Source organism: Poeciliopsis prolifica, unplaced genomic scaffold (genome assembly GCF_027474105.1).
Source record: "Poeciliopsis prolifica strain line A6 unplaced genomic scaffold, Auburn_PproV2 SCAFFOLD035, whole genome shotgun sequence".
NCBI classification, from domain to species: Eukaryota; Metazoa; Chordata; class Actinopteri; order Cyprinodontiformes; family Poeciliidae; genus Poeciliopsis; species Poeciliopsis prolifica.
In genome coordinates this window covers 2686688-2700237 of record NW_026562410.1, presented here as the reverse complement: position 1 = coordinate 2700237, position 13550 = coordinate 2686688, and the positions used below count along the sequence as shown (strand labels likewise).

Below are 13550 nucleotides of genomic sequence, written 5' to 3'. Positions count from 1 at the left end.
TTTCTCCCATTTTTTCACTTTAATCTACTTTAAATTCACACCTAATATTATATAGGGATTTGAACCATAGTGCAAAAAGAAAAATACAAATCCAATCAAACTTGGTAAAATAAACAGGAAATGTTGGCAAACTTAGTACTTTGTGGTAAATGATGGGTTGTATTTCACCCAAGAAGTTAAAATGATAATGTTATGCAGCTAATAGTTTATTGTCAGCAGTACAATCTGGGTTTTTGGACATTGATTCTGTAATTTGCTTCGCATTTGTGGATCCATAGCATTGGTTTTGAACTTATGCATCGGTGCCCAAGATTGAAAGTTAGATGTTTCAAAGCCTCCGTCAGCATCCACTCTTTTCAGGGAGTATGTCAACATGTTCCTCTATACAATCAGTCGCGAGCCCCGTCACGCTGTGAGCTTGTCAGCTTCAAGGCAAGTGGCCTGCCGCTGTCGTCCTCACACTCCGTCTTCACACTCACCATGAATGCTAGCTGCATATGTTCCCTCTCCTGTACAGTGAGTCTGCACAGTGACTCAGTTCTCACCACCCTCTCCTCTCCTCCCCTCCTCCTGTAGATCGCATTTGATGCCAAGACTGAAGGAGTCTCGCTCCCATGAATCACTGCTCAGCCCCAGTAGCGCCGTGGAAGCCCTGGACTTAAGCATGGAGGACGAGGTCATCATCAAGCCTGTGCACAGCAGCATCCTCGGCCAGGACTACTGCTTCGAGGTGAGGCGGTGCTCTTTTTCTCCCCGCGCACAACCTCATAAAATTAACAGTTGAACCAGCAGCAAATAGCGCAAATTTCTTGTGCTTCCTCATACTTTATTTCTAAAATCCTCAAAAGTATAACAAAATTATTAAATTAGCTATTCCAGCATGATTTAGATACTTTAATAATGAAAATGCATATATAACTAAATGTGTCTTTCATCAAGCTGAACATTCAAGCTATTAATTGCTCAGTTTTAGACCAATAGAAAGCATCTTATCCAACAGAGTCACCAGTTGATTTCAGTGTGCATTTTCAATTATATGTGTGTCTGGAGTTTATTTCCAAGCAGAGGTCTTACATTGGGACTGGTTGAATACAGAAATGTATTGATACCAGCACGATTTGGAAACGGTGTCAACAGGAATTGTTGAATCAGTCATGATTCGTTTGTTGTGATACGAGTTGAAATTTGAAATAAAATTCTTTGCTGTTGAACTGCGGCCGTTTTTCTAGAGCCTTTTCGCCATTCAGCCTGAAACTCCAGCACTTGGAAAACAACCGCCAGTCAGACACGACAAGGTCATAAAAAGTTTTCAAGACTCATGTCTTTTGCGAGTGAAACAAGACATTAGTATTTTGATAAATTACAGATTTGGGGTTCATGGATTGTAAGCCAAAGCCCAGCATAGGAGAGTTCTGTTTTATGCCTCTGATCAAACACAGAAATGATTGGCACTTAACATTTTATTTTTCACTCCACTGCTACAACCTCTAGCCTGCTGAAATAGTCCTTTTGGGATACTTCCACTAAACGCTCCACCACTACCACTATTTTTTGGTTCACACACCCAAGAAGGTTTTAGAAGAAATCAGTATGTCATGTTTTTTTTTCTCTTCCCAGAATCATTAACTGTGGACTTTGATTTAAAAAAAAAATCTTGAGAAATCGTCCCTGCATCGACAAGAGGGCTGCCACAATGACTAGCATTCAGAAAATTGTCACCAAGCTGATTTAGGGTCTTTCCTCACTTTGTTTTGGTTTCGTTGCCTGGAACTTTACTCATGATGACTCAACTGTCTCATCAGTGTTGTTTACAGGCTCAGCAGGCAGCAGTGGGGCTCCAAACCCCTCACTATATGCTAGCTGCTAATGAGCCAGATTTGATACCCAGCAGAGATAAGGGGGTTTGGGGGGGAGGGTAAACTCTGTGTGTGTTAATCACTAACACATTCATCTAAACATTGTTACAGGATCATAATATGTACTTTAAGTGGTATGTGTACAGCTTACCCTGCTGTTACAACTGCTGCTGTTTCAAATAGTTGTGTTGATTTCCTCTGATGCCTTGCTCAATCGAAATTCTGATTCTGATTTTTTATGGGGTTTTTTTTTCTTTTTTTTTCCCCCATCTGACTTCTTTACATCAATCAGAGATTATAATTTGTTCTCATGGTCAATGTTTCAGCCAATTCTTAGTCAAAAACATATATATATATATATTATATAATATATATATATATATATATATATATTATATATATATATATATATATATATATATATATATATATATATATATATAATATATATATTTTATTTTTTTGGATAGTTTTCAGACCAAATATTTCCAAAAATTAAAAGATAAAAAGTAAAACAACAAACAGCTGGAATGTTTGATATTTATGGTTAAGAAGTGATTAATTAAGTGATTAAGTACAACATAGCATATGTCAAGAGAGAAAATGAAAGGTTTTACACCAGCACAACTAAACAACTAAAGACAATCAATGAATAGAAATAAAAAAGGTAATAAAATACAGCTGTACTGTATTATCTCCGATCACTGGAAAATTAAACGTCCCTAACAAAGACATGTTTGAAAAGAGAAACTGCTGAATATTTCAGATGACTTGAGTATGGCAAAAACTCTTAGCACCATTACATCAGGCTGCTGCCGAGCAAAAAGAGCTTCCCCAATTTGCATGACAGCGAGCTACTTGTTTCTATATGTCTGAATTTTTCTTGGACGTTAAAAGGAAGAAAAGGTCAAGGAAGCTGTGACCTTTGGACAGCCTGTTCTTGTCTGATTAGTCATTCTTTGTGGTCTGATTGGAAACTGCCCACCAGTCCTCACCATCTCCATGTTTTATTGGATACACACTCAAACTGTAGAGTCAGATTAGCATTTTTAACAATTTCTTTGAGAATATTATTATGTATATGTAGATTTGTGTGTATAGCACAAAAGAAGCAGTGTATAGCAGTGAAGCTGACTTCACTCAGGCTGTTTCTATCCATTGTGAAATTAGCCGAAATGACAAGTCATTTCCCACTGGTCATTTTCTGTTTCCTGTCATCCGCTTCTGTTTATTTTTCACAAGGTTATTTCTCTCTGGCTGCTAATGTGATGCGTTTTAACTGGGCTCACCGTGAAAGCTTAGTCGTCTCCTTTCTTCCGTGAGGCTCGATCATCGAAGCATTTGTTTTCCTCCTGTCTTTCTGCCTCTGCGGTAGGTCACCACCTCCACAGGAAGCAAATGTTTTTCCTGCCGTTCGGCAGCCGAGAGAGACAAATGGATGGAGAATCTGAGGAGAGCCGTGCAGCCGAACAAGGTATGTAAATGCACGCGATGTGCAAAGGGGACCGGGGAACCGTTGGGCAATCAGCACAAGTGTCCCAATTACAAAACCTCGCTCTGCAACACAGATAAAGACGCATTAAAGTGTCAACACTGTAGTAATTACTAACAACAATATCTAGTCTTCCCAGCAAGGTTAGCTCTTTGTGTAGACCACAACTTAAGGGTTTAGGATTCTCTGGTGGGATGGAGAAACACTTTAAGTGCTTTCCTCTGTTGATCTGTTGTGCAGCGAAGACTTGGGTGCCAAGCATGTCAAGGCGAGAAGATTTTCCGATTGAAAATATGTGAGCTGTTCATTCCTACATGTGCCATTACTTAGATATTTGGATATTTGCTCCTCCAATATAGGTGCTACCTAAACTCCACATGTTTGCTTGTGATGATGGGATAGAATTCCAACATTTCTTAAGGAAAAAAAAAATATATTGAGCTTTGGAGATTCTTTTTTTTTTTTTTACTTCCCTTACCATGATGATTATCATGTGACGTGGAAAGACATAGAAATATATTGTAATCCAGCAAAGTGAGTGTGTTTACGGTCTTCATGTCTGATCATACAAAATCCAATCGACTATAAAGTAAAGAAAGTTATAAGAGTAACCGAAAGAAATTATTCAAGTAAATTAATTTTCACAGCATTTATAATTAAGTGTGCAAAAAATTTGAAAAGTTTGGATATACGTTTCCCCTCCTGAATAAAAGTATTCAAGCTAAAAGTTGTAGAGGTTTATGAATGGCACCAGTGGGAAATAAATTTTCAAATGTTCTCCGTCTTTAAAATGTTTATTTTAATAAACCAGCTCGTAAAATCCTCTATCATTTTACTGAAACAGAACAACAAAATAAAAAAAAACAAAAAATAGAAAAAGTTGAGTAACTACAGCAACACCTGAAAACTGATGTGTGTAGATCCAATTACAGAGTTTGGAATAATAAACATTGCTGCCTTAAAATGAGCTAAAACTGATGGATACATCCCTAAAAAAGCAGCAAATGTAATCCAGTAAAATCGTTAAATCATTTTCTTTCCTCTTCAACCTATTTTTGTTGTCTTCTGTTGGTCTTTCACATAAAATCTAAATAAAGCACCTGGGACCTTGAGATGACAAAAAAGCGAAAAGGTTCAAGGGGAAGAAATATTTTTTTGTGCAGCACTTCATAGTGAGATTCATACAAAGACTAATTCAATTCAGATTCTGACGCAGCGCAGCCAAATACAGTAGATCTTGGGCTGGCAGATGGGAAAGCAACCAGATAGTAGGACCTTTGTACTATCTGTGCTGAATGACTCGGCACATGAAGCACTTGAGTTCGCTTTGGCAGGATGAATGTGGTTGGGAAGTGATTGCTTTTTCAATCCCAGTGTGTAGGAGTGATTGTCTCCGGATTGACCTGCAAAGCAACAAAAAGGTATTCAATAAAAAAAATTGCTCAATGTTTTATGAAGAAAAATAACTGAATTGAGACACAAAGAGGAACCTGTGAACATTTTTTTTAATTATTTTTTTTTTAGAAGAAGAAACATTTGGATTTCTTTTTTATTGGAGATGAAAAGTCATGTGGTGACATGGAGGATGTGGTTCTGCTTTTAGAGAGAAAGCTAAATATGACTAGTTTTATCCAGAAAATGTGTAGAAAAGAGTACATTTCCTGAAAGAGGTCAACAACCAGATGTCTCAGACAGTGTAACTATAAATCCCATCTGTGTTAGTCAGTGATAGTAGGAAGTGCAGGATTAGTCACAAATTGCAAAACCATGACATCAGAAAAAAAAATAAAATACAGTTTCCCATCTTCTCCGCCAAGCAGTCATCAACAGTCCTAATAAATATGCCTGCATGAAAATAATAACTATCTTTGCAACACAGGAAAAAGAAAAAAGTCTTCACCTGTTGAACAGTGCGTTAATGCTGCAAGGCATCATGGGACAGCAGCTCTCCTTTCATTCTCTTAAGGACGATCTTTTGTATTAAGCGCTGAAGTGGGTAAGAAAGGAATCGCTGCAGCTCAGTTTCTCGCTGATTTAATAGTTTTTAATAGATTTAACTCTTATCACAGCTGCTGCTCCTTCAAGGTCATTTATCTCAGTTACGGTCAAATCTTATGTTAAAAAAAAAAAAAAAAACTAACTGCACTGATAAACATTTTAGCGCTCCGACTTTCAGCTCCCTCTTTATGCAGAAACCTTCTCTATCATGCAGTCTTTAGAAAAGAGGTCCATCATTGTAGAGTAGAGGAAAGTGATGCAAAGTTGTCCTTTTATTTTCACTAATAAAAATCAAAACTGTCAAAATAAAATCCCCCCGACATCCATAGACCTAAATAAGACTCGGTGAAATCAACTGTCTTAAGAAATCACATAACTACTTCATAGATCACCTGAGCTACATTCACTTTAGCATAAATAAGTCTGTTCTATGAAGGCCTCATAGGTTTGCCAAATAACATTAGTGCACAGACAAGATCATGAAGATCAATCTGCAGAGCACCGAGGTACAAGAAACTGTGGTGGAAAAAATTAAAAGTAATACAATAATATTCAGAGCTCTAGAAAATCTCTTGGACCACCGAAAGTGGCTTATTTGTCTTGTATCACACTGAATTATGTATTTATCTATCAATAAATCCTGTTTATTTGCATAGCACATTTGAACAACGTAGCAGTTCAAAGTGCTTTTCATCATGAAAACATAAAAAAAAAAAACTGCAGTCAATACTTTTGAAACTAATAACAGACAATATATTCTGTCAAGGGCTGTCATTAAAATCATCAATGCACATCAAGTCCATTGGTCAACGTTCCATTTATTATGGTTCAAAGGCATCTCTAAAACTTGTGGGTTTTACTCTGTTTGTAGGACCTCAGTGTTTCGGCTGCTTTGCAGTTTTCTGGAAGTTTGTTCCAGATTTGTGGTGGATAGAAGCTGAACGCTGCTTCTCCTTGTTTACCTAGACTTACTTTGATTGAGTACTTCAGGAATCCGAGGGCGTCTTTGTGACTTTTTGAGGTCTGGTATTTCATTTTTAAAATGTCAGAATCTGCCGCTCTCTCTTTCTGTTTCTTTCTCTCTCTTTTTTTTTTTTTTTTTTTGCTATTTCAGTGCAATATGAATGACGTGGCAGATCACCTTTGGTGAAATCAGTCAATGACCTGAAATGCTTCTTGCATTTAGAGAAAAACAAGGGACATTTCTTTGCTTTTTAATAAATGGAAATCAAGGGGCGTGTTAGAAACCCCCTCGAGTTGTTTTTAGTCATTTAAAATAGAAATACAGCTTAATCTGAGATGTTTTAATGGACTGAATATATTTGCTGCCTGGGAACATCAGTGAATTCGAGGTATTTCTGCAGCTATTTTCTTGTTCCCTCCCACTCGTTCTCAAGGTTAACTCAGTTCCTGTTATCCTCCCTCTTCAGGACAACAGTCGGCGAGTGGAAAACATGCTGAGGCTGTGGATCATCGAGGCCAAGGACCTGCCGGCCAAAAAGAAATACTTCTGTGAGCTCTTCCTCGATGACTCACTGTACGCTCGCACCACCTGCAAGCTCAAGACCGACAACCTGTTCTGGGGGGAGCACTTCGAGTTCAGCAACCTGCCCGGCGTCCGGAGCATCACGGCGCACCTCTACAAGGACACGGACAAGAAGAAGAAGAAGGACAAAAACAACTACATCGGCCTCGTCAGCATCCCCGTCCTGACCGTCACCGGGCGGCAGTTCGTGGAGAAGTGGTACCCGGTCAGCACACCCACCCCGCCCAAGGGTAAGACGTCGGCCCCCATGATCCGGATCAAGGCCCGCTATCAGAGCATGAACATCCTTCCGATGGAGATGTACAAGGAGTTTGCGGAGTACACCACCAACAACTACATGATGCTGTGCTCGGTGCTGGAGCCGGCCATCAGCGTCAAGAACAAGGAGGAGGTGGCGTGCGCGTTGGTGCACATCCTTCAGAGCACCGGCAAGGCGAAGGTTGGTGATCCCCTACTCAACCTCAGTTTTATCAGTTTCCATTCATCCAGCGTTCCTGTTCTCTGCAGGAACGACTCAGATAATAAAAAAAAAAGGGACAATGTCAGCCCATTATTTTGCCATGAGCCTCTAACTTCACATTACAAAAGCTCAGAGAGGTTAACAATTCCTCTGCTGCCTGCTAATCCGGTGAACTCCTGACCCCAACCTCCCTCTTTAAACACAGCCGTAGCGCCAACGGCAGACACACAAGTGATTTCTTCTTGACATAGCCGCCTGAATTACAGTCAGAACTCGAGCTAATCCCTTACATGCATCTCCTGCGGTGCCTCGCAGCATACCGAAGCTCAAAAATATTCACCGCCGGCTGCAGATTAGTTCACTACAGCTGCGGCTAAGTCTCCCATGACAGCAGACCGTTGGACTCAAATAACCCTTTATCCGTCTACCCAAGTAAAGGAATCATTGTACTTTACTGAGCAACAACGTTGAAAAGTTTGAGAAAAAATGTATGTCCTCTTATCTGTCTCTGAAGAGGAAAAAAAAGCTCAATTGCTTCCTTTTTTACAAAGCCAACCAGAAACAGCCTGAATCCCAGAAGTTTTAAATTAGCTTGGAAAAATGTACTTAAAAAAAAAACATTTTTGTTTCAGTTACATGCATAAAAATCTACAATTACTTACAACGCAGAGGGAGTTTGTTTATCATCTATATCCAGTGTAATTCCTGCTGAGGCACTTTGTGTGGAATTGGAGCATATTATTAAATGTGGCATATGAACTTTATGAAAAGCACAGTTTCAGAAGCTACACATATTTTATTGATTTTTGCACTCCGTCACTTAGCAGCTAGCTGCTGGTGACAAGCAACGCCAAGGTTTTTAAAAGTTAAGCGCTCCCTTTATTCCCCAGAGGTCATACAGAGTGCACAGCAGACATGTGGAACAATTCTCTCTGGCCTGATGAGACCTGAACTAAAGTGTCTGGCCTACTTATGAAGCACTACTTGTGGCAGGAAACTAACACTAGAACCCTGAACAAAAAGACCCTAAAGTGAAACATGACATCAGTGGCATTTAGCTGTAGGTGTAGTTTATGGCAAGGGCGTAGGAGCAAGTTTATCGTGGGGGGAGGGGAGGGTAATGTGTTTCTACTTACAATCCAATAATTAAATTAAAATTACGTATCCAAGTTACTGTGTGTTAGTATTTTTGTATTTAATTTTTTTTTAGTGAACACACATTGTTGCTTTCTTCTTTTTCCTTGGGGAGTTACGATTTATGTGTGACACAAACGTAAACGATGTAGGTAAAAGAGATGCACATTTTCTTGCTGATGTTTTTCATTGAGTAATCAAATTACTTTTGTCAAAGTAACTATGCCGTCCCTGGTAATAAATTATCTACACTAAACATCACTTGTGTGTAGGCCTGTCACGATAACACATTTTGATGGACGATAAAATGTTATTGCGATAAACGATAATATTGTTGTTTGGAGACCATTTTTAAGTAATATAATGGTAATGGCAAAATAATATAAGTAATGACATGATGCAAGGACCATGCATGTCATGCGGCTTTGGTTCATTAACAAAGAGAAAGTGACAGTGTTACTTTGGGCAACTTTTGTCCTTTAGCTCCTCATCCGCCATGGTTTCCTCCATGCAGTTTGTGCCTCGGCTTAGTTTTCCCAACAGCTTCTTGGGGTTTTATCGCAGCCTGGCAGATTGATGAATGATTGGCATTTAAGAAGGAATGTCTGTCCTCACAGCAGCACCAGCCCGTTGGTGGTTTAGGCTGGTCTCTAATATCTGCTGATTGATTGGAGGACCAGGCCTCTGCTGATCCCCTGAGAGGCGAGGGCCGCGTCTTTAATTACCAATCAGTTAATCCTGTCCTTCTCACTAAAGCTCTTTTTAGGTCTTTCAGGCCTATTACGTCTTGTTCACCTTGTGGTCATCTGTCATGTCTGGATTTCAGTAAAACTCTTCTTCTGGCACTGAGAAGAAAGTTCACAAAAATCCCATCAGGAACGAATTGAACCGGCTGTGTTTTCCTGTTCGCCTCTGCAGTCTCGTTAGAGAAACTAGCAGGCAGCGGACAGCTTTTGGACTGTCATGCAAAGGGAAAATGTTGACTGGTAATTATTACAGCTTTCTTTATACTTGAAAGTATGTGGGGCTTTCTATGTTTTTTTTTTTTAAGCAAGTCATGCGGTGCCAGCAGCACAAAGCAGAAATATCTGAAAATATTTCAAGCCTAAAATGGATATCTTCCGCAGCAGCTTGGATGCCGTTTATTTTTCTAGATCTTGCGGCCAGTGTTGGATGGTTTGCTTTTAATACTTAATGTTGAAGCCTCGTTTCATGTTGCACCAACTAAGTCATGATCCAAAAATTGCAGAGTTATATTTGAACAAGCTATTCTGGGGCCAAACCTTTAAAGTATGGCATCCCCCAAGGCTCAATTTTAGATCCCATTTTGTTCATTTTATATTTATTACTTCTAGGTCAGATTTTCCATAAATTTAACGTTTCCTTTCATTGCTTTGCAGATGACATCCAGAATTATATGCCCCTTAAACAAAAAAATGGAAATAAAGAATCTCTTCAGTTATTGACAGATTGTTTGGCTGAAGTTAAATCTTGGATGGGACAAAACTTTCTTCACCTAAACCAAAGAAAAACTCAAGTTATATTATTTGGCCAAAGTCTTTACACTACAAAACCAGATCAGATTCTGGGCTCTTTAGCTCAATTTTGTGAAACCTCAGTTAGGAATCTTGGCTTTACTTTTGATAGCTGTTTAAAGCTCGATAAACAAGTTAGTTTTGTCGTTAAATCGTGTTTTTATCACCTATGGATTTTAGCAAAAGTCAAATCTTATTTTTGTTTTAAGGACTTTGAAGGACTAATCCATGCCTTCATTACCACTCGTCTGGATTATTGTAATTCTTCATATAGTGGCATGGTTAAATCACAGATTCATCGACTTCAAATGATCCAGAATGCAGCGGCACGGCTTCTTACAGGAACCAGGAAGCATGACCATATAAGGCCTACGCTGGTCAATTTACACTGGCTGCCTGCTATGTATAGAATAGATTTTAAGATTCTTTTATTAACTTATAAAGTTTTAAATGGGTTAGCGCCCCCTTATCTTCAGGATCTTTTAAAATTTCAGTCTGTATCCAGAACCCTCACATCAAACAATCAGCTTTTACTTACAGTCCCTCAGACCCGACTAAGGAAATGAGATCAGGCTTTTTCTGTTGTTGCTCCTAATTTATGGAACAATTTGCCTTTTCACATTAGATCTGCTAGCAGCCTGGATCATTTTGAATCGCTTCTCAAAACTCATTTTTATTCGTTGGCTTTTAACTGAAGCAATTTTTTGATATTCTGTTTTTATCTATTTGTGTTACTGTCGTTCCTGTGCGTAAAGTGCTATATAAATAAATTTGACATTGACGTATATATATATATATATATATATATATATATATATATATATATATATATATATATATATATATATTATATATATATATTATATATATATATATATACACGTGCTATATAAATAAATTTGACATTGATATATATATATATATATATATATATATATATATATATATATATATATATATATATATATATATATATATATATATAAAAAATTCCCTTCTCACCCACCGCGGGTGGTTCTTATCCTCTGAGCTCGGGTCCTCTACCAGAGGCCTGGGAGCTTGAGGGTCCTGCAGTATCTTGGCTGTGCCAAGGACTGCACATTTCTGGACTGAGATGTCTGATGTTGTTCCTGGGATCTGTTGTAGCCACTGCTCCAGTTTGGGGGTTACTGCCCCGAGGGCCCCGATGACCACAGGCACCACTGTGGTCTTCACCTTCCAGGCCCTCTCCAGTTCTTCCCTGAGGCCCTGGTATTTCTCCAGTTTCTCGTGCTCCTTTTTCCTGATGTTGCAATCACTTGGTATTGCTACATCTACCACAACGGCTTTCCTCTTATGTTTATCCACTACGACAATGTCTGGTTGGTTCGCCATTACCATTTTGTCTGTCTGGATCTGGAAGTCCCACAGGATCTTAGCTCTGGCGTTCTCCACCACCTTTGGGGGTGTTTCCCACTTTGATCTTGGGGTTTCCAGTCCATATTCTGCACAGATGTTTCTGTACACTATGCCTGCCACTTGGTTATGTCGCTCCATGTACGCTTTCCCTGCCAGTATCTTGCACCCTGCTGTGATGTGCTGGACTGTCTCAGGGGCCTCCTTGCACAACCTACACCTTGGGTCTTGTCTGGTGTGGTAGATCTGGGCCTCTATTGCTCTGGTGTATATATATATATATATATATATATATATATATATATATATATATATAATAACATATTGTATTATAATATGTATAATATTATATTATGTATTATATTATGAATTATATAAATATAATATATAGGCTATACATGTATATACGTAGTAAACTGAAACTACAGTACTGTTTTGCTCTATGATGTTCTTGTCTTTGTGTTTCTTAGATTATATTCTTTCATTACAGCCAAACTATCTACACACAGGCAGTGATTGCATAGTTACTTTGAAAAAGTAACTTTTATCAGATTACTGATTACTCCTTGAAATAGTAACTTAGATTACTGACTCCTTCATTTGGAAAGTAACAAAGTGACATTAACAGTAACTATTTTAGTTACTTTCAGCAGCTGCTAACAACAACAACGCTGTGAAAATCATATTGATCTATCAATATTTAACAGCAAGTTATTTTATAATGATTACATCAACAATACTTAACAGCAAGTTATTTTATAATGATGACATCAACAATACTTAACAGCAAGTTATTTTATAATGATGACATCAACAATACTTAACAACAAGTTATTTTATAATGATGACATCAACAATACTTAACAACAAGTTATTTTATAATGATGACATCAACAATACTTAACAACAAGTTATTTTATAATGATGACATCAACAATACTTAACAACAAGTTATTTTATAATGATGACATCAACAATACTTAACAACAAGTTATTTTATAATGATGACATCAACAATACTTAACAGCAAGTTATTTTATAATGATGACATCAACAATACTTAACAGCAAGTTATTTTATAATGATGACATCAACAATACTTAACAGCAAGTTATTTTATAATGATGACATCAACAATACTTAACAGCAAGTTTTTTATAATGATGACATCAACAATACTTAACAGCAAGTTATTTTATAATGATGACATCAACAATACTTAACAGCAAGTTATTTTATAATGATGACATCAACAATACTTAACAGCAAGTTATTTTATAATGATGACATCAACAATACTTAACAGCAAGTTATTTTATAATGATGACATCAACAATACTTAACAACAAGTTATTTTATAATGATGACATCAACAATACTTAACAACAAGTTATTTTATAATGATTACATCAACAATGTGTCTCCAGTCATAAGGTTGAACTGAAGGGGAGATTGTTTCATGGTTACCACAGTAACCACAGTTACCACAGTAACCATTAAACAACATCAAAGGGGAAAAAAAACGTAATTTGTGCGTGTTTTTGTGTTTCTACTGTTTGCAAAGGACTTAATTATCATCCATACATCCGTCTGTCCACCCATCCATCCGTCCCCCCATCCGTCCATCCCTCCGTCCGTCCATCCCTCCGTCCGTCCGTCCGTCCATCGTCTGCTGCTAATCCAGGTTCGGGTCTCGGGTGAAGCAGCTTCAGAGGGGAGGCCCAGTCTTCTCTGTCCCCAGCCACTTCTTGCAGCTCCTCCGGGGGAACCCAAAGGCGTTCCCAGGCCAGCTGAGAGACATGGTCCCTCCAGCGTGTCCTGGGTCTTCCCTGGGGCTCCCTGGGACCCTGGTGAGGGACCTCATGGACGTCCATGAGACATCCCGACCAGAGTCTCAAGTGGCTGTGAAGGAGCAGCGGCTCTAGTCTGGGTCCATCCCGGGTGACCGAGCTTCTCACCTGTCTCTGAGGGAGAGCCCAGACACCCTGCGGAGGAAACCCATTTCGGCCGCTTGTATCCGGGATCTCGTTCTTCCAAATGAGGGCGGGAACGTAGATCGACCGGTAAATGGAGAGCTTCGCTGTTTGGCTCAGCTCTCTCTTCACCACGGCGGACCGGTACAGCGCCCGCTTCA

General features: G+C 38.7%; 1 protein-coding gene across 9 annotated transcripts in view; it reads left to right on the top strand.

Annotated features, from left to right (window-relative positions):
- Positions 1-13550, top strand: part of LOC129374297 (disabled homolog 2-interacting protein-like) — a 163410-nt gene that overhangs the window by 113263 nt on the left and 36597 nt on the right. For all 9 annotated transcript variants that reach the window (XM_055052656.1, XM_055052650.1, XM_055052651.1 and 6 more), the window contains 3 exons: positions 577-730; positions 3232-3330; positions 6777-7331. In XM_055052656.1, coding sequence (XP_054908631.1) covers positions 577-730; positions 3232-3330; positions 6777-7331 — 808 coding nt within the window. The remainder of the gene's footprint in view (positions 1-576; positions 731-3231; positions 3331-6776; positions 7332-13550) is intronic.